The sequence below is a fragment of the Mastigoproctus giganteus genome, chromosome 9 (assembly GCF_048544385.1).
Source record: "Mastigoproctus giganteus isolate SK-2022 chromosome 9, ASM4854438v1, whole genome shotgun sequence".
Taxonomy (NCBI): Eukaryota; Metazoa; Arthropoda; class Arachnida; order Uropygi; family Thelyphonidae; genus Mastigoproctus; species Mastigoproctus giganteus.
Window position 1 is genome coordinate 103,344,205 of NC_143583.1, and position 22,035 is coordinate 103,366,239.

The 22,035-nt window shown below is 38.6% G+C and overlaps 1 protein-coding gene across 1 annotated transcript in view; it reads left to right on the forward strand.

Annotated features, from left to right (window-relative positions):
- LOC150080605 (uncharacterized) overlaps nt 1-22,035 on the forward strand; it is a 98,032-nt gene that overhangs the window by 71,202 nt on the left and 4,795 nt on the right. Inside the window, exon 8 of the mRNA XM_090381205.1 lies at nt 12,286-12,357. Coding sequence (XP_090237331.1) covers nt 12,286-12,357 — 72 coding nt within the window. The remainder of the gene's footprint in view (nt 1-12,285; nt 12,358-22,035) is intronic.

Here is a 22,035-nt window from a genome sequence, read left to right on the forward strand (position 1 = left end):
TAAAGAGAGACACTACTATGACAGCCATTTTTAGGAATTACTGGTACCTCATCAGTTGTAAGTTTTCCATGGGGACAGTTCCGTGACAATGAAAATATGGTTAATCTCCAATGAAAATTAAAATGGTTGAATATGTGTTGCTTCAGGGTATACAAAGTTAGAACTTCAAAATTTTAAAGTTGAAAGAAGTACAGTACAAAGATGTGCTATTTAAACATGGCTTATTCCACTGTGGGTATATCATTGCATTTACTAGGCATTTTAAACTAGGCTGGATAAAAAGAAAACAGCAAGGAGTACAGGAAATTCCTTGGCCTTTTCAGAATTTTGAAAAGGCCAAAATAGCATTAACTACTTTATAATTTTGAAGTTCTAACTTCATATGTTGATATAAGATTTTTAATACTATCTTTTAGTGAAAATATTCTCTTTTATTTATAGGAATGGTTAGAGATCTTTACAGGTTGCCTTAGTGAGGCACATCTGTTATCAGCTAAGGCATATATGTTATCAACTGTCAGCAAATGCTTGTCAAATTGCTTCTAGCAGTTTAACAAACATTTGCTGACAGCCTACATCATCCAAAGTTGACCATTGGTAATGTTATCATGAAATGGAAGTGTGACAGTACCACCACTGACACACAGAAAGACCATGGGAGCATAAGATATTTGAAAAGGTTGGAAATATATGACAATCTCATTAGACATCCCTGCAGAACATCAACAGGGACTGAGGTCTGTATGAACATATTAGATATACAGAATTCCTAGTTTTGGTTTTCATGGGATAGTGGTAGCACATAAGTCAAACATTGCCAACTACATCTGTTTTGTCTTGTATAGTGCAGCAACCATCATAATTGATCCATAGAGCAGTGGAAATCTGTACTATGGAGTGTCAAATCCTGTTATATCCTATTCCAGTCAGATGGGTGGTGGGTATGGAGAATGCTAGAAGAATGTTTGTTGCCAAGTGCATTGTGCCAACAGTGAAGTTTGGAAGAAGTTATGGTGTGGAACTGTTTCACCTGGTATGGTCCTCACCTGAAGGCCATACCACAGCCATACAACTTTGATGGTCGTGCAGGTAATGGTAACATTTTGGACAATTCTGTGTTTCTCACAATGCAACAGTTCTTTGGTACAGAACATGTTTATTTCAACAGGTTAATGCCCAATGACATACTGTCTGTGCTGTGAATGGTTCATGGAGATGAACATACAAAAGTCAGAATGGCTGGTGCAGTTCCAGTTTGAATCCTGTGGAACACCTGTATGATGAATTGGAATGTCTGGTGAGGGCAAGACCAACATATTTGTTTCATAGATAGCTCAACTAGTCATGTTTTTTAATGAGAAATGGAAAACTATACCCACTGCAGTCTGTCATTTGTTGGTGGGAAGCTTACCCAGTAGAGTGGAGTGTATCACATTGGCCAGGGCAAAAGACAACCAACATGCTATTAAAGTGAGTGATTAGTGGTATTAGTTTGAAACTTAGCAGTGTTCATGTACTTTTTGGAGCGTATTGTACATATGGAACTACCACCTGTACACATTTTCTGTATTCAAAACAATTGAGAAATTTGTCTCATTGTTTAATCAAAATTTTCCTACCAGTGTTAAAGAAATCTGAGCTTTGTACGTATAACTTGCCTCAAATTGTTTGTTAAACATCATCTCTCTCTCACATCATTGCCTTACCCTGAAAGGTGATTTTAAATGTGTAAACAATTGAACATCAGACAAATTTGAAAGTAATGCTTATATGGTATGTTTCAGGACATCACCCAAAATTTTCTAACAGCTTCTCTTTTTATATACACATATCATCAAACTCAGTTAAAGTGATCTAGGAAATAAATTGCTTATAACATCACAATTAAGTCAGTTAAGAAAAATCTGCATATAAACTGCCATTTTAGCTGAGTTACATCATTCCAAAATTGAGTATGCAGCTCTAACATCAAATTTCCAGCAAACTAACCAGCAATATGTATTCATTATATAAGCTGACCTTCCTCTCCCTTTTTACAGTAGTCTTTCTGATTTCACATAATAATGTATTGCAATAAACTTGCACTAAGAATCACTATGTACTTTTAATTTAATTATTTTTGTGTTTTTTTTAATTAAATTGAATTACTTTTAATTCAATTATTTCTGTTTTTTTTTTTTTTTTTTTTAAATATATATTGCGATATTTTATTACTCTGTACAGCAAACTGTGAATGAAGTAGTAAGCATGCAACTCCTTACAAAGGTCACAAAATCAAAATCATAGGTGGCAACATGACATCACTGTTACTAATGCCAAATGTATACATGAGAGGCTTTATATAAATGAGCCATTCCTTTTTTGCTTGTTTAGTACTGTAAATTGATAGAGATTTTAGATAATGTATTGATTTTAGACAATTAAGTCAATAAAGCGGCTAAGTATAATTAAAAACTTTTCGTAATTAAAAAGTTTTTAATTATTATACTTAGCTGCTTTATTGACTTAATTGTTAGATTAAATTATTATCTATAAGTAGCTTATAGACCCAGTCAAGCTCCGTGGTTTATTTTGAATTTAGATAGCGTGATTTGGAAAGTAAATAATGCCTCGTATCCATAGATTAACCGTTCGTAACTTCCCGCCATTATACGATACACTGTGTGTTGGTGTAAAGTTTAACGGAAAACTAGATAGCGAGTATAGTAGTATCAATTAATCAGTAAAATTTATTAATCTTATTAAATTGAATTGTCAATTGAATTGTACTTTTTAACTAAATAAATATAGTGACCTAGTTATTACAAACGTAACATCATAAATTAATACATATAAGTTGACAGGGGATAAGAAAATCATATAACATAACTCAGAGATAATATTCAATACCGAAATACATATATATAGTGTTATAACTGCATTGGGATATAGGTTTAGGATTATATTTTGTATTGGAATTTTATTGAACTTGAATAGAAATCGTGACTCAGACCAGAGCAGCAAAGCAAAAGGCTCAAACTAGTGGAAGTGCTGTGGCTCAGGGGAGAACTGAGGGGGGGGGGTTGTCCTCTGAATCACAGTCTATTGAAATGCATGCACTGCTTGTTTGATGTTTGTGGAGCAATCAGGAACAGGACATGATATTGCCTTTGTGTGTGCACGATGTACGGAGTGCGAGGAAATCAAGTGCCAACTCAGCATTGTTATGGGCTTATATGAGAAATTGAAGGACAAGGTAGATGCCCTCGAAGGATTTAAATTGAGGGGTTCATCAAGCTCTCAGCTACCCACATCAATGCCAGAGCTTGCACTTGAACATCACGCAACACGGCGGCAACCTCCAAGGCAGAATCCTCTGGTCCCAAAGGAACTAGTTGTTGTAGGTGACTCTGTTGTCAGGGAAATGGGGAACTTATTGTGCAAAAAGGATAAATGGAACAGGACCAGGGTATGTCTGCCAGGAGCAAAGGTTGATGATGTTGTAGTGCAGATATCATCCTTTAAGGGCACAAAGGGTGATATTATTGTATACGTTGGCACTAATGATATTAAGAGTAGGAGCCCTGCAAAATTACTTAACAAGTACAAGACAATGCTGAAAAAAAGCCGTAAGTTAGGGTTGAATTTGAAAGTGTCTGCAATTCTGCCCAGACACGATAGCAGGGAGTATATGATGAGAGCCTTGTCAATCAGTTCTGCCCTGGAGAGATTGTACAAGGCTCAAGGGGTAGAATTTTTCTCAGCCTGGTCTGTGCTTGTTAACAGGAGAGACTGCTTCTACAGGGATGGGATACACTTAAATAGAAAGGGTGCTATTGAGGCAGAGTTGGTGGGTCGGAAAACTGCTAGCTTGGGAGGATACATGGACTAATAGATTAAGAGTAGCTGCTGGCAGAGGTAAAAGTGATTCTTGCACTACTTCTATTGAAATGCAATTGAGCAGCAGCCTGGAAAGCAAGGAAATGGGAATATCCAGGACTGCTGGGAGTCATAGTGGACAAGTAAATACTTCGGCTGTGTTAGGGTAACTAAGAGTAGAAACAGGTGCATGTATACTTGCATATACACCAATTCTAGGAGTATAGTTAATAAATTCAATGAGCTTGAAGTGCTAGTCAAGACATCAAAGGCAGATATTGTTGGTATATCAGAGACATGTTGTCACACAGATATAAGCAGTGCAGAACTGGAATTTGGAGAGTACAATGTGTACAGGAAGGGAGGACGGGTTATGCTGTTAGCTAAGAAAAACATAAAATCTAAGAAAGTGCATCCAATTGATGTGGGTGGACAATGCAATGTTGAGTCTGTTTGGTGTGACATAAGCACTGGGAAAGGAAAAATGAGAGTAGGTGTGTGTGTGTTATAGGCCTAATGCATCTGATGAGTATAATGAGCAATTGTGCAGAGAAATAGTGGGCCAGTAAATTAGAGTGTCTTATAAGGGGGGATTTTAATTTCCCGGATATCGACTGGAATTTGTGTGTTGGTCATCACACACTAGCAAGGCTTTTGTGGATTTATTGGATGATTGTTTTCTACAGCAGCATGTTCGGGAGGCAACTAGAGGGAGTAATACTCTCGATCTGATTATCAGTAGTGATTCTTCATGCATCAAGAATCTGCAGATAAAGGAACCACTAGGTGGCAGTGATCACAGTGTGCTGAAGTGGGATTTACCCAAAGAGGTAACTACCATCAAGGGTAAAGGGAAGAGTTTTTGCTTTCGTAAAGGTGACTATGGTGGTATGAGACAGTATTTAAATTCTATATGGTGGAACCAACTGATGATGTTACCAACAGCAAATTCAAAATGGGAAGCATTCAAAGAATTAATCGTGGAAACTACTAGGCTTTTCATACCAACAAAGAAATGTTGTTCAAGGATTTAGGCCTAAATGGATGTCAGATGAACTAATTAGACATGTGACAGAGAAAAAAAAAATGCATGGGATATATATAAATTAACATGTGACACAGAAGCCTATGATAAATATAAGATGGTCTGTAACCAAGTTACAAAGGAGGTTAGGCAGGCAAAGGCAGATTACGAGAAATCTTTGGCAAAGGATGCAAAGAAAAACACCAAAGAGTTCTTTACTTATGTAAACTCTAGCAGGAAGGGGATGAATCAGATTGGTCCACTTGATATCGATGGTTCAACTGTTGATGATGCTACTCAGGTAGCTAACAAACTAAATGAATATTTTGCATTGACATTCACACATGAGGAGTTATTCGGGGAGAGGAATGCCAGAGGTGTATTCAACTCTGGCAGTAAGCTAGATAATCTTGTAATAACTGATTAAAATTCAGGAGAAATTGTTGAAGATAAACACAAGAAAGGCACCTGGGGTGGATGGAATCTATCCAGTTATATTAAAAGAGGCAGCAAAGGAAGTAAGCAAACCCTTAGCCATAATTATGAGAGCTTCCCTGGGCTCAGGGGAGGTACTCTTGGACTGGAGATGTGCAAATGTGACCCCAATCCACAAAGGAGGATCAAAGGGAGACACAGGTAATTACAGACCTGTTAGTTTAACTTCTGTTACAGGGAAAGTAATGGAGGCACTGGTTAAAGAAGCATTGCAGGTTCATCTAGACAAGACTTCAGTTATAGCTCGGACACAGCACGGGTTTGTTAAGGGGAAGTCTTGTCTGACTAATTTGATTGGATACTATGATGTAGTCACAAAGGAACTGGATGCAAAGAATAACTTTGATATCATGTATTTGGATCTTAGAAAGGATTTTGATACTGTTGCACACGGAAGAACTGCTGCCCAAATTGGAGCAGTGTGGCATTGGAGGCAAATTGCTGCTATGGATAAAGGGATGGTTGAGTGGGAGAAGACAGACAGTGGTAATCAATGGACACTGCTCTTCATGGACTAATGTTATTAGGGGAGTCCCTCAGTATTCCCCGTTGGGTCCATTGTTGTTTCCTGTATTTATAAATGATATTGATGATGGTATATCAGGCTTAATGTCCAAGTTTGCAGATGATACGAAGGTTGGTAGGGTTGTTAATGACAGTACACTGCTGCAACAGGATCTAGAAAAGTTGAGTAGATGGGCTGAGAGGTGGCAAATGAAGTTTAACTTTGACAAATATAAAGTACTACATATGGGAAGCAGTAATCTCAGAGTAACGTATCAAATCTGTGGTACCACACTGACATTGGTAGAGAATGAAAAGGACCTGAGGGTAATTGTGCAGGCAGATATGAAGTTCTCTGAGCAGTGCAGACAAGCTGCAAGAGTAGCTCATGGTGTCTTGTCAATGATATACAGGAATGTTTCTAGCAGGGATAGGGATGTGATTATTCCCTTGTATGAGGCATTGGTCAGGCCACACCTTGAGTACTGTATACAGGTCTGGAGGCCTCATTTCATGAAGGATGTAGAGCTGCTGGAACGAGTACAGAGAAGGGCAACAAGATTAGTGAATGGAACAAAGGGTTGCTCTTACGAAGAAAGGCTTAAGTTTTGCAAATTACAGAGTCTGGAGACTAGGCATCGGCGAGGTGATCTGATAGAGGTGTATAAGGCTTTGAATGGCTTGAGCATGCTCAATGCCGATGGGATTCTTCCTCTTGCTCAGAATAATCACCTGAGAGGGCATAAATTCAAATTGAGGAAGGACGGATGTCGGATAGATGTGCGGAAATTTGCCTTTAGCCAGCGGGCAGTTGGTTTGTGGAATAGACTTCCATCACTTGTTGTTGAAGTTGATAGCCTAAACAAATTTAAGGCTTCGCTGGACAGGTATTTCGAACGAACGGAGGGGTGAAATGGGAGAAGTGGTTTTGTTTTTTTGTTTTTTTTGGCTGATGCTGAATAAGCTTGCTTTCTTGCATCATATGCCTCTACTAATGCTAAAAGCGTACCACAGTTCAAATGTATTCATTTTCTGCATGATATCTACCCAGTTAATAGAGGCCATGTAGTACCTTAAGGCATCGTAATTTCCTTTTCTGAAATTAAAACCCATTCCTTTGCCTTTTACTTCTGCTACCTCTCGTCATCATCCACCATAGAACTCCGTGATCACTTCCTGCTACTGGTTCCTCTACTGTCAACCCTGTTATGTCATCTGATTCATGTGTGATGATGAGGTCTAGGATATTCTTTTCTCTAGTACTTTCCCTGACATGTTGATACAAATAACAGTCATCTAGTTGATTTAAAAATTTTGTTCCCCATGTCGAGTTTCCTTCCCATTTACTCCAATCAATTAGAAGCAAATTGAAATCACCCATAATAAGACATTGACGCTTACTTGCCCATTTCATTTGCATGTAGAGGCTTTTGTCATAATCTTCACAATCACCTTGTCTGTAGATTACTCCTACTCGCATTATACCTTTGTTTCCAACTATCTCACACCATACAGACTCTATACTAGCATGTGAAATGTCTGAATCCGGGAAAGCTATCGTCGCACTCAGGCTGCTTCTGATAAGAAGCATTACCCCACCACCCCTTCTATCCACCCTATCCTTCCTAAATACATTATACAAGCCGTACTTAAACTCATCATCCCCAATTTCCGGGTGGCACCACATCTCTGTCAGCCCTATTATGTCCGCGTTACTTGTTTTAACCAGCAGTTCGAATTCGCTCATTTTATTGATGACACTTCTAACGTTACTGTATAAACAATTAAGATTTACAGTTCTTGTATATTTAACAACCCTAACACAACCCTTGAAGTTTTTTAGGCTCTCTTCCCTGATATTAGTGCTTGCCCAAAATAAAGCCAATTCATCAGCTTTATTTTGGGGAAGCTTCATTAAAAATATTTCATCATCTTCATTAAAAATATTTTCAGGACTGTAATCTTTAAGTAAATATGGTAATTTTGATTCATTCTTTTGTATCAACTTTCTGAACAGAACCAGCCTCTTCTTCAATGACCTTGAAACTGCACCATGCCTGCATTTAAATTTTGTAAGCCAGCCATCACTGGCCTTAAAATTACTTTCACTGTAACCTAACAATTTTGCAAAATTTGAGCTTTTAATTGAATTAAGGGACCATCAGGTGGAAACGAGATTAGCTTGGTGCGGGTGAAGTTTTAATGGCTCCAGCAAATAGAGAAGTTTTTCTTAAATATTTACCATTTTGGTGGGGATTGTGGGGATTCACAGACTGAAAGATTAACGGTGCTGCAGGCAGAGGCGAAAGTGATTCTTGCACTGCTTCTATTGTAATGAGCGGCAGCCCAGAAAGCCAGTTGTGGGGATCATGAAACAAGTAAATATATGGGCTGGGTTAGTAAATATATGGGCTGAGTAACTAAGAGTAAGAACAGGTGCATGTATACTTGCATGTACACCAATGCTACGGGTATAGTAAACAAATTTGATGAATTTGAAGTGCTGGTTAAGACATCCAAGGCGGATATTGTTGGGATATCAGAAACTTGGTGCCACTTAGATATAAGGGTTGCAGGATTGGAATTTGGGGAGTACAATGTGTACAGAAAGGATAGACAGGATAGGAAGGGAGGAGGGGTTATGCTATTATTTAAGAAAGACACAAAATCTAAGGAAGTGCATCCAGTTGAAATAGATAGACAGTGCAATGTTGAGTCAGTTTGGTGTGACATAAGCACTGGGAAAGCAGAAATGAGGGTAGCAGTTTGTTATAGGCCTAATGACTCTGATGAGTACAGTGAACAATTATACAGAGAAATAGAGTTGGCCAATAAATCAGGGTCTTATAATGGGGAATTTTAACTTCTCAGATATAGACTGTAACTTGTGGTTGGTCACTCACACACTAGCAAGGCTTTTGTGGATTTATTCGATGATTGTTTTCTACAGCAGCATTTAGAGAGGCAACAAGAGGGAATAACTCTCTTGACCTGAATAATCACTGAATGCAGTAATTATTCATGCATTAAGAATTAACAGATAAAGGAACCACTAGGTAGCAGTGATCACAGTGTACTGATGTGGGATTTACTTAAAGATGTAACTACCATCAGGAGTAAATGGAAGGGTTTTTGCTTTCATAAAGGCTATAGTGGTCTCAGATTTTTTAGGTTCTATACAGTGGGATCTACTGATGATGTTACCAACAGAAAATTCTAAATGGGAAGCATTCAAGGAAATAATCTTTGAAGCTACTAGTCTTTTTGTTCCAACTAAAAAATACTGCTCTAGGTTCAGGCCCAAATGGATGTCAGATGAACTGATGAGACTCATGGCAGAGAAGAAAAATGCATGGGATGCACATAAATTGTTAGGCGGCACAGAAGCCTATGGAAGATAAAAGCTAGTCTAATCAAGTCACAAAGGAGGTTAGGCAAGCAAAGGCAGATTATGAAAAATCTTTGGCAAAGGATGCAAAGAAAAACAGCAAAGACTTTACTTATATAAACTCTAAAAGGAAGGGGATGAATCAGATTAGTCCACTTTATATCAGTGGTTTGACTGTAAATGGTCATTCTCAGATAGCTGCCGAACTAAATGAGCATTTTGCATCTACATTCACACATTTGAGGAGGAGAGGGCCAGATGTTTATCAAACTCTAACAGGGAGTTAAATGATTTTGTAATAACTGAGAGCAAAGTGGAGGAGAAATTGTTGAAGTTAAACATAAGAAAGGCACCTGGGGTGGATGGGATCTATCCAGTTATATTAAAGGAGGCAGCAAAGGAAGTAAGCAAACCCTTAGCCGTAATTATGAGAGCTCCCTTGGACTTGGGGGAAGTCCCCACTAACTGGAGATGTGCAAATGTATCTCCATTTCACAAAGGGTGACACAAGTAATTATACACCTGTTAGTTTGACTTCAGTTCCAGGGAAAATAATAGAGCCCTGGTTAAAGAAGCATTGCAGGATCATTTAGACAAGACTGCAGCAATAATTCAGATACTGCATGGGTTTCACAAGGGGAAGTCTTGTCTACCAATTTGATTGGATACTATGATGTGGTTACAAAGGAACTGGATGCAAAAAATAATTTTGATATCATATACTTGGATTTCAGGAAATATTTTGACACTCTTGCACATGGAAGACTACTGTACAAATTGGAGCAGTATGGCATTAAGGGCAAGTTGCCGCAATGGGTAAAAGGATGGTTGAGTGGGAGAAGATAGAGTGGTAATCAATGGACACTGCTCTTCATGGACTAATGTTATTAGTGGATTCCCCCAAAGTTTCGGTGTTGAGCCCACTGTTGTTTTGTATATTTATCAATGGTATTGATGAAGGTATATCAAGCTTAATGTCAAAGTTTGCAGATGATACAAAGCTGGCAGGGTTGTTAATAACAGTAATGACAGTATGCTGCTGCAACAGGATCTGGAAAAGTTTGGTAGATGAGCCGAGAAGTGGCAACTGAAGTTTAACATTGACAAATGCAAAGTACTGCATATGGGTAGCAGTAATCCCAGAGAAATGTACCAACTATGTGATGTTACACTCAGGGTAGTGGAGAATGAAAGAGACCTTGGGGTAATTATGCAGTTAGATATAAAGTTTTCTGAGCAGTGCAGACAAGCTGCCAGAATATGTCATGGGGTCCTGTCAATGATATACAGGAATTTGGTAGCAGGGATAAGGAGGTGATTATTCCCATTGTATAAGACAGTGGTCAGGCCACACCTGGAGTACTGCATGCAGGTCTGAAGTCCCATTTTAGGAAGGATGTAGAGTTGCTAGAAGAAGTAAAGAGAAGGGCAACAAGACTGGTGAAAGGATCAAAGGGGTGTTCTTTATGAAGAGAGGCTTAAATTCTACAAATTGCAGCTTCTGGAGACTAGGCGATCTGATTGAGCAGGCTTAATGCTGAGGGGATTCTTCCTCTTGCTCAGATTACAAACCTGAGGGGGCATAGATTCAAACTGAGGAAAGACAGTTGTAGAATGGATGTGCAGGTAGTCGATTGCTGGAACAAACTTCCATGTGTTGTTGTGGAAGTTGATAGCTTAAATAAATTCAAGGCAGAACCAGACAAACATTTGGAATGAATGGATCAGTGAAATGGGATGGTTTTTTTTTTTTTTTTTTTTTTTTTGGCTGATGCTGTATAAGCTTACTTTCTTGCATCATGTGCCTCTGCTAATGCTAACATTTTGACCGTGAATTTCTTCAAACCAATTTAAAACTGCTTGATAAACATCTTTGAAGTTGGGCTTATGGATTTTTTTTTTTTTCCCAATTTATTTGCAATTGGAAGATTTCCTTTCTCCAAAATCTTTTCCTTTGACACCAATATTCTTTGTATTACAGTTTTTGGAATTTGGAATTTATTTGACAAATCTTGTTGAGACAAATTAGCATCTTCTTCATGCTGCCTTATCACATTCAATTTAACAGATAAATCATAAGAACTTTTGTTTTGAGACATTTTTTATTTCCGAATACACAAATTTTACAGAAAACATTCACATAATGTTTATTTGTCATACAGTATATATCTTTGTAAATTTAAGGTATCCAGTTTCTTACATATCTAATTACCATAAAGACCGTTCCTTATAGAGAAAGATGCATTCCTTATAGGGAGAGTAACTTCACACATAAGATATATATGCATGTGCTGCCACTGGTGTTCCTTATAGTAAATAGAGAAAGTACTGAGAGAGAGAGAGAGAGAGAGAGAGAGAGAGAGAGAGAGAGAGAGAGTCGACTGTAGATCCACACCTGACTGAGTTTGTGAGAATTTCTGTAAACAGCAAGATGTTCGTGTAATGAATTACTGTGATGAATTACCATTAAATAGGTGACCAGGGGAAGCTGCTACAAATACTAGACTGCTTAATGTGCTATATTTGAAAGATAAGACTTTGCTTCTGTTGTTTTTAGGAAACCTGTTTAACTTAGTTTTATTGTTACATATTCAGTCCTAAATATTTAAACCACTACTCTGTATTTTTAAAAATGGCATCATGTAACCTTTAATTTAATTCCAATAAAATGTAAGTTGTTTGTCAGCTTATATGGACATTGTACGTGTTAAGCAGTTTTGCCACTAAATGCGACATCACAGTCTACGAAATGGACACCTCCAGCAGCATCAAGGTACATACATTTCATGTATATAACTTGGTACTGTTGGGTGTGGCCACACTCTATTCTGCCATATTAAGAACCAAAATGTAGCCTATAAGCTGGTTCAGATTAACTAAAATTTCTATTTCGTCATAACTAAATTTATGATGAAATAGGAATCACTTTTCATTTTTTTATCACTATAAAAAATTTTTTTTCTAACATAAAAGTGCATATATTACATTTTAAATATGAAAATTCTTTGTTTTTCAGATTTCAAAATTTAAAGAATGTCTGACTTCACTTCAACCAGAAGAAAGCCATGAATTAATAGAAAATTTAAAGGTAAAAGTGCATTTTTACGTATTATTATTCACATTTACGTATTATTATTCACATATATGAAGATTTTTAAATATGTAGATTTTTCCGGCTGTGAGAAAAAAGCTTATCCTGGGTGATGGCAGAAGATATTGAAAATCAAAAGGAAAAAAAATTTGTAGGAATTCTCACAGTCATTGATTTTGATAGTATTACAGCCCTTTGTATTAATCTTTTAGCTTTCTATCCAGCACTCTACTCTCTGGGTGAAAGCAAATTTCTGTACATCTGTCCTGTAACCATTCTTTTCAAAGGGTGGTTGCAGGCCAGATGTACAGAAATTTGATTTCGGCCACAGAGTAATTGAGTGTAAAGAGTATCATGCATAACTGGATGATACTTCTTCAAATATTCTACTCATTCTTTCATGGATTTCTGTAGCATTTCTGCCTTCTTTGGTCAGAAATTTGATCAGTGAATGGTATGTTTGATTTGTTGGATATACATTCTTATTCTTTCACTTACCAACGTAAAATATTAATTTTTAGCAACTGTATAAGCATTAAAATATTGATATAATTTTTTTTTTCATGTTATTTTATACATGATTAAGCTACCTTTTTGCTCGTATCCAGCCAGTTCCTAAAAAGGGTGACAAATCCCTCTCATCCAATTTTCATCCCCTGTAAAGTAATGGAAAAATCCATTAACCACCAACTCCTAAACTACCTATAAACCTTCCATCTGATCAATAATCACCAGTATGGATTCCATGAGTGTCAATCCACTGGTGATATACTGGTTTATGCTACCCATCTATGGACAAATTCAGTGGAAAATTTTGATGAAACTCAAGCAATTGTCTTGACATTTCAAAGGCTATTGATCATTTTTGGCATAAATATCTTCTAAATAAGCTTCCCATCTTATGGTTTGCCAATTGTTTTTTGAAATTGGATATTCAGTTTTCTCTCTGAGTGCTCACTGCGGGTGATGGTAGATGGCTCTCTGCCTTCTAACTTCTCCACAATGCTGGCGTTTCCTAAGGTTCAATCCTTTCTCCCACTCTTTTATATTAAAAACCTTCTATTGACTGAAAGTCCTATCCACAGTTTTGCTGATGATAGTACATTGCATTCCACCTTCCTGTTTGGGAAACCTTGCCCTGCATAAACAACTTCAACTTCTCGAAAATCCACTACCAGCTCCTTAAATGCTGATGTCCAATTCCTTGAATTCTTTGTGCCACTGACAAAGATAACTAAGCTAGTTTTGCCAGTGGGGCAAAGCTAACTTAGTTAATTTCAATCCTTCTAAAATGCAGTCCTGTCTTATATATCACAAAAAGGATTCTTCTGCTCCTGTTCTTATCTTCAACAACACTCGGATTTTTAGATAAGATCACATACACCGATGAGCCAAAACATTATGACCAGAAATTCATTATGCAGGTGAACTATGGTGCGTGCATGGGTCAGGACATGGTATAAAAAACACCTGATACTGAGCTCCACTAATCAGTGTTACTCTTGTTCTTCAGATGGGAAATGCAGCGGACTTAAGTGAGTTTGACAAAGTCCAAATTGTAATTGCCAGACGACTGGGTCAGAGCATATCCGAAATGGCACGGCTGGTGGGATGCTCATGGTCAGCCGTGGTTAGTACCTACCGAAAGTGGTCCGAGGAGGGGGAACCTACAAACCGCCAGCGAGGTGTTGGATGACCACGACTCATCGATGCTCGAGGTGAGCAAAGGCTCTCCCGGATGGTACATGGCAACAGAAGGGCAAGTGTGGTGCAACTCGCCAGTAATTGGAATGCTGGTGATGGGAGTAATGTGTCACAACACACAGTACATTGAACCCTGCTGAAAATGGGGCTGTGTAGCCGCAGGCCACTCCAAGTGCATATTCTAACCACGGTTCATCAGCGAGAGCACCAACAATGGACACACGAGCATCAAAACTGGACCTTAAGTGATTGGAAGAAGGTTGTCTGGTCCGATGAATCATGTTTCCTGTTGCATCATGTGGATGGCTGGGTACATGTGCATCGTTTACTTGGGGAAATGATAGCGTCTGGATGCACCGTGGGACGAAAACAAACTGGTGGTGGCAGTGTCATGCTTTGGGTGATGCTGGGATACCTTGGGTCCAGTCATCCATGTGCCAGGCACTCTGTCTACCACCTACCTAAACATCATTGCTGACCAGGTACACCCTTTCGTGGCAACAGTCTTCCCCTCTGTCGGTGCCATCTTTCAGCAGGGCAATATGCCATTCCACACTGCTCGGATTATTCGAGACTGGTTCGCGAAACATGAGGAAGACTTCCAAGTATTGCCGTGGCCTCCAAATTCCCCAGGCATCAATCCCATCGAACATCTGTGGTTTGTGTTAGAACAGCAACTCCAATCTGCGGCATCTCAACTACAGACCTTACAGGAGTTAAAGCATCTGCTGGTTATGTGTTAGTACCAGGTACCACAAGACACATTTACAAATCTTGTAGCATTCATGCCTTGCCGGGTACAAGCTGTTTTGGCTGCACATGGAGGACCAACATCATATTAGGTAGGTGGTCATAATGTTTTGGCTCATCGGTATATCTCTCTTAAGGATTACCCTCACTTCAGATCTCTCTCTCTCAGCATAAGTACATCACGAATATTGCTTCCTCTGCATATAAGAAACCGGTTTTCTCTTTTGCTGTCGATGTTATTTTTCAAAATATAGAGAAAATAATATTTCGTAATAGTTGGCCTCTCAGAAACTAATATTAGTGTAATTAAAGATGACTTTATTACACTAATATTTATAATAATATAAATAAAAAGAACCACTTCTGATGTGAAAATTATGGTTGGCACTCTTTTTCTGTATTATATTCTGCACATTCGTTTCAAAGCTGTCTGTCGAGCTAGCTGTTATCTTGCCTGTTTGCTGTTAAATTTAAAGTTTAGCATAGATTGCCTTCATGTTTAATTATTCGGACATAGTTAAACAGGCAGATAACAATCAGAAACAGAGAGCCTTGCTAATTATTAGTGGGATATATTGAATGGTGTTAGCCCTTAAAAAGTACCATTCAGTGTATCCGATTATCAATAATTAGATGCATAATCATTATATTTTTATTTTATTTTATTGCTAATTATATGTTTATTTCTAGGGTATAGCAATGTAAACCAACACGGGCTATCTTAGTTTTTATAGGTTCTTTTGGCCATGTGGCCCACTGAGTACTTTTATGCCAATGTTTTAATACACTTTGAATACCTGAATAGTATCAATTAGATTACAGATTGATGTAATGTTCAATCTACAATTGATAGCATTAATCTGATCTGACATACCCTTTACATCTATTCCAATATTTCATAATAGATTAAATACACACACATATATATATACAGGTAGCCCTCGATTGACGCCGGGGTTAATCTGCACAAATGGAACCCTTTATATAATGGAGTCAATCGGAAATCACAGGGTTAGGTTCCGGGCACCAAAAATTTCATCTACCAACTTTGCATTGATTGTTTTATTTTATTAGCATTCTTCATAGTTGTAGTAATAGTCGATGGAGGCATATTCATAGCCCTGCACACATTAGGGTGGCTTTCACCAGATTCCATCCTCTGAATATTGCACTAGAATTCAATGAACTTCTTTTACCAGACGTGCCATCTCTTTATTCTATTAAATTAAAAACTTTATAACACGATTGGCAAAAACTGTACACGGATATCACTATTATTATTATTATTTAATTTATTAATAGCACAATTAATAAAAAATGTTAGTGTGATAAATTTCCAACACGTGTAAATAGCGTAAACAACAACCAGCTGAATGGTTCACCACATCCATGAGCGATTACTTTGAGAGCGGGAATCTTTCTCGTCTCTGATACGGATGTGCTAATTGCTGATTGCCTCAAGCATTATACATGAAACATGCATTATACCTAATCAAGTGAACAGTGCATAGCCAGTATGATGCTGATAAATTTTGTCTGACGATTTTAAACTTCCAATTTATAAAAAAATTGCAAAAATAAATAAATAAAAATAAAAATGGCATTGTGGTTGTTAGCGATCGGCACTATTGAGAATCAGCGCAAATTGGACCTCTACAAAACGAGGGCTACCTGTGTGTGTATATATATATATATATATATATATTGGGGTCTGTAAACTTTTTTTTATTTTTGAAGGGATCCATAGATCTGAGTACTTTGGGAACCACTGGTTTAGAACAAAAAAAAATTAAGAAACAAGCATTATATAATCTTTCACTCCTGAGTTCATGCTTCAAACTTGGGTTCCATTTTCCTTTCACCTGATGAAAGTGTTATCTTAAATGTCATCTCCCTGATACAGTAAGTGACATTGCTTTTTCCCCATGTGGTGTCACTGTCATGTTTGCTGACTTGATCGCCCATTTCACAGTATGATTATGGCACATTCCACATTAGTAGTTGTCTGAAATGTGTCCCAAATGCTCTTAGGAGGAGTGGGGGAGTTATGGATCTCTGGATTTGCTGCACTTTCTTGGTAACAATATAGAACACCTGTTTATAGTTCTGGTGATCCTTGCAACTCTGGGTTGTAAGGAAAGGCAAATGAGTTTTTTTTTTTTTTTTTTGTGTGTGTATGTGTGTTAAATATAATGAAGCCAGTATAGTGAAGGACTGGACCCCAAGAGATCTGGGTAGTTGTAGCAGTCCAGGAACTGGAACTGCTATACACCAGACTTATCTTCAGTAACTATTCCTTCAAATTTTGTTGATTGTTAATGTTAACAGCACAAAAAAAAAACTAACCTATCCCCCTCCAAACCTGATATATTAAAAAAAAAAAAAAAAAAAAAAAAAAAAAAAAAAAAGGAGAAAAAAACTAACATTTATCTTACCTTACCACTCAGGGGGTTGGAAAAATGGTTATAATGATTGCTAGATGTCATAATGAATAGCTATTCCATATTTGTAACAGTAAATTAAAACAAATCTGGAGAGCTGTGGAGCTACTCATCCTTCCAAGGGCATTCAGGACACAGTTTATAGACTTGACTGCCAGTGTGGTAACGCTACGTGAGGCATTCATGTGATATAAACCAGAGGCACAAATTAGTGAACATGATATTGTTAGTGCCATGTTGGTGGTGGTGGGGAATTTCTACCACATCCATGAAGAGCATCTGTTTTACATGAGAAAACCAGAGAGTAATTAATTAGCATTAGTAGAGGCATTTGATGCAAGAAAGCAAGCTTATGCAGCATCAGCCAAAAAAAAAACCCACTTCCACTTCACCCCTCTGTTCGTTCAAAATACCTGTCCAGCTGAGCCTTAAACTTATTTAGGCTATCAACCTCCACCACAAGGGATGGCAGTCTGTTCCACCAACCAACCACCCGCTGGCTAAAGGCAAATTTCCTCACGTCTATCCTACATCTGTCTTTCCTCAATTTGAATTTATGCCCTCTCAGGTGATTTTTCTGAGCTAGAGGAAGAATCCCATCAGCATTGAGCATGCTTAAACCATTCAAGGCTTTATACACCTCTATCAGATCACCTCGCTGGTGCCTAGTCTCCAGACACTGTAATTTGCAAAACTTAAGCCTTTCTTCGTAAGAGCACCCCTTTGTTCCATTCACTAATCTTGTTGCCCTTCTCTGTACTCGTTCCAGCAGCTCTACATCCTTCTTGAAATGAGGCCTCCAGACCTGTATACAGTACTCTAGGTGTGGCCTGACCATTGCCTTATACAATGGAATAATCACCTCCTTATCCCTGCTGGAAAAATTCCTGTATATCATTGACAATACTCCATGAGCTACTCTTGCAGCCCGTCTGCACTGCTCAGAGAACTTCATATCTGCCTGCACAATCACCCCCAAGTCCCTTTCATTCTCTACCACTGTCAGTGTAGTACCACAGAGTTGATACGTTGCTCTGGGGTTGCTTTTTCCCATGTGTAGTACTTTACATTTCTCAATGTTAAACTTCATTTGCCACCTCTCAGCCCATCTGCTCAACCTTTCCAGATCCTGTTGCAGCAGCATAGTGTCAGTAGTGTCCTTGACAACCCTGCCAACCTTTGTATCATCTGCAAACTTGGACATTAAGCTTGATATACCATCATCAATATCATTTATAAATACAGAAAACAATAATGGACCCAACACTGAGCCCTGAGGGACTCCACTAATAACATTAGTCCACGATGAGCAGTGTCCATTGATTACCACTCTCTGTCTTCTCCCCCTGAACCACCCCTTTATCCATAGCAGCAATTTGCCTCCAATGTCACACTGCTCCAATTTGTGTAGCAGTCTTCCATGTGCAACAGTATCAAAAGCCTTTCTAAGATCCAAGTATATAATATCAAAGTTATTCCCTGCATCCAGTTCTTTTGTGACTGCATCATAGTATCCAATCAAGTTGGTCAGGCAAGACTTCCCCTTAACAAAACCATGCTGTGTCTGAGCTATAACTGAAGTCTTGTCTAGATGATCCTGCAGTGCTTCTTTAACCAGTGCCTCCATTAATTTTCCTGGAACAGAAGTTAAGCTCACAGGTCTATAATTACTTGTGTCAGCCTTTGATCCTCCTTTGTGAATTGGGGTCACATTTGCACATTTCCAGTCTATAGGTACCTCCCCTGAGTCCAAGGAAGCTCTCATAATTATGGCTAAGGGTTTGCTTACTTCCTTTGCTGCCTCCTTTAATATAACTGGATAGATCCCATCCACCCCGGGTGCCTTTCTTGTGTTTATCTTCAACAGTTTCTCCTCCACTTTACTCCCAGTTATTTCAAGATTCTGTAGCTTACTGCTAGAGTTGAATACACCTCTGGCATTCCCCTTGCTGAATAACTCCTCATGTGTGAATGTCGATGCAAAATATTCATTTAGTTTGTTAGCTACCTGAGCAGGATCATCAACAGTTGACCCATCAATATCAAGTGGACCAATCTGATTCATCCCCTTCCATCTAGAGTTTACATAAGTAAAGAACTCTTTGCTGTTTTTCTTTGCATCCCTTGCCAAGGATTTCTCGTAATCTGCCTTCGCCTGCCTAACCTCCTTTGTAACTTGGTTGCATATCAACTTTTATCTATCATAGGCTTCTGTGTCATGTGTTAATTTGTAAGTATCCCATGTAAGTATGTATGTATGTAAGTATGCATGTATCCCATGCATTTTTCTTCTCTGCCATATACCTCATTAGTTCATCTGACATCCATTTTGGCCTAAACCTTGAACAATATTTCTTAGTTGGTGTGTAAAGCCTAGTAGCTTCCAAGATAAGTTCTTTGAATGCTTCCCATTTTGAATTTGCTGTTGGTAACATCATCAGTTGGTCCCACTGTATAGAATTTAAATACTGTCTCAGTCCATCGTAGTCGCCTTTACGGAAGCAATAACCCTTCCCTTTACCCCAAATGGTAGTTACCTCTTTCAGTAAATCCCACTTCAGCACACTGTGATCACTGCCACCTAGTGGTTCATTTATCTGCAGATTCTTAATGCATGAAGAATCACTGCTGATAATCAAATCAAGAGTATTACTCCCTCTAGTTGCCTCCCGAACATGCTGATGTAGAAAACAATCATCCAATAAATCCACAAAAGCCCTGCTAGTGTGTGAGTAACCAGCCCCCAAATTCCAGTCAATATCTGGGAAATTAAAATCTCCCATTATAAGACTCTCTGATTTACTGGCCCACTCTATTTCCCTGTACAGTTCCTTATTATACTCATCAGAGTCATTAGGCCTATAGCACACTCCTACTCTCAATTTTGATCTCCCAATGCTTATGTAACACCTAACTGACTCAACACTGCACTGTCCAGCGATGTCGACTGGCTTCACTTCCTTGGTTTTTATGTGTTTCTTAACTAATAGCATAACCCCTCCCCCTTTCCTATCCTGTCTATCCTTTCTGTAGACGTTGTACTCCCCAAATTGCATTTCTGCATCCCTTATATCTGTGTGACACCACGTCTCTGATATCCCAACAATATCTGCCTTTGATGTTTTGAGCAATACCTCAAATTCATCAAATTTATTTACTAAACTCCTAGCATTGGTGTACACGCAAGTATACCTGCACCTGTTTCTATTCTTAGCTACCCTAACACAACCCATGTGTTTACTTGTACCGCAATGGCTCCCAGCAGTCTCTGAAATACCATGCATCTTGTTTTTCAGGCTTCTGCTCATTCTAATAGAAGCAGTGCAAGAATCTCTTTCACCTCTGCCAGTGGCTACTGTCAATCTATTGGTCTTTGTCTCCCCCCAAGCTAGCAGTTTTCCGACCCACCTAACACTGCCTCGATAGCATCAGCAAATATTCTTGCACCCTTTCTATTCAAGTGTATCCCATCCCTGTAGAAGCAATCTCTCCTGTTAACAAGTACAGTCCAGGCTGAAAAAAATTCTACCCCTTGAGCCTTGCACAATCTTTCCAGGGCCGAATTGATCGACAAGACTCTCATCATATACTCCCTCCTATCGTGTCTGGGCAGAATTGCAGACACTTTCAAATTCAACCCTAATTCTCGGCTTTTGTTCAACAGTGACCTGTACTTGTTAAGTAATTCTGCCGGTCTCCTACTCTTAATATCGTTAGTGCCAATGTGTACAACTATATCACCTTTTGTGCCCTTAAAAGATGATATTCGCTCTACAACGTCATCAACCTTTGCCCCTGGCAGACATACCCTGGTCCTGTTCCACCTATCTTTTTTACAAAGCATGTTCCCCGTTTCCCTGACAATAGAGTCACCAACAACTACTAGTTCCTTCGGGACCAGTGCATTCTGCCTTGGGGGTTGTCTCTGTGTCACGCGATGCCCAAGTGCAAGCTCTGGCATTGATGTGGGCAGCTGAGAGCTTGATGGGCCCCTCAATTTAGTTTCTTCGAGGGCATCCACCCTGTCCTTCAAGCTCTCATATAGGCCCACAAGAACGCCGAGTTGTTGCCTGATATCGATACACTCCTTGCATCGCGCACACACAAAGACATCCCCCTTGGCAGTATCATGTCCCGTACCCGATTGCTCTGCAAACATCAAGCAACAGTGCATTTTATAAGGCTGTGAGTCAGAGGACAACTGCCCCCCTCAGTTCTGCTCTGAGCCACAGCGCTTCCATTAGCTTGATCCTTTTGCTTTGCTGCTCTGGTCTGAGTCATGATTCTATTAATTTATTAATTATGTTATGTTATTAATTATGTTAAATATAATTAATTATATTACGTTTGTAATCTAAGTCGTTATATGTATTTATTTAAACGTACAATTTACCTGCTAACGAAGTTCAACTAACGCTATCTAGTACGGCATACAACTATCGTATCACAATGGCGGGAAAATTACGAACGGTACCGGAGTTGAAACACGTGGAAACCTTTACCGATACTTTTATGCAATTACAAGGCCGAGTAAAGAATAATTACACCAAGTTAATCAGAAAATCACAAAATAATGTTATACTACTAAATTTAAATCAAAAGTTTTAGAAAAACAATAATTTCAAATCAATAAATAAGAAAAATCCACTTAGCGGCTTGGAACACGACCGTCTCTAGTAGCCTCGTCAGCAGACTCCTGTTGTTGGAATAAACTTCCTAGTGTTATGGAAGTGGATAGTTTAAATAAATTTAAAGGTGGATTGGACAGATTATTAGGAGT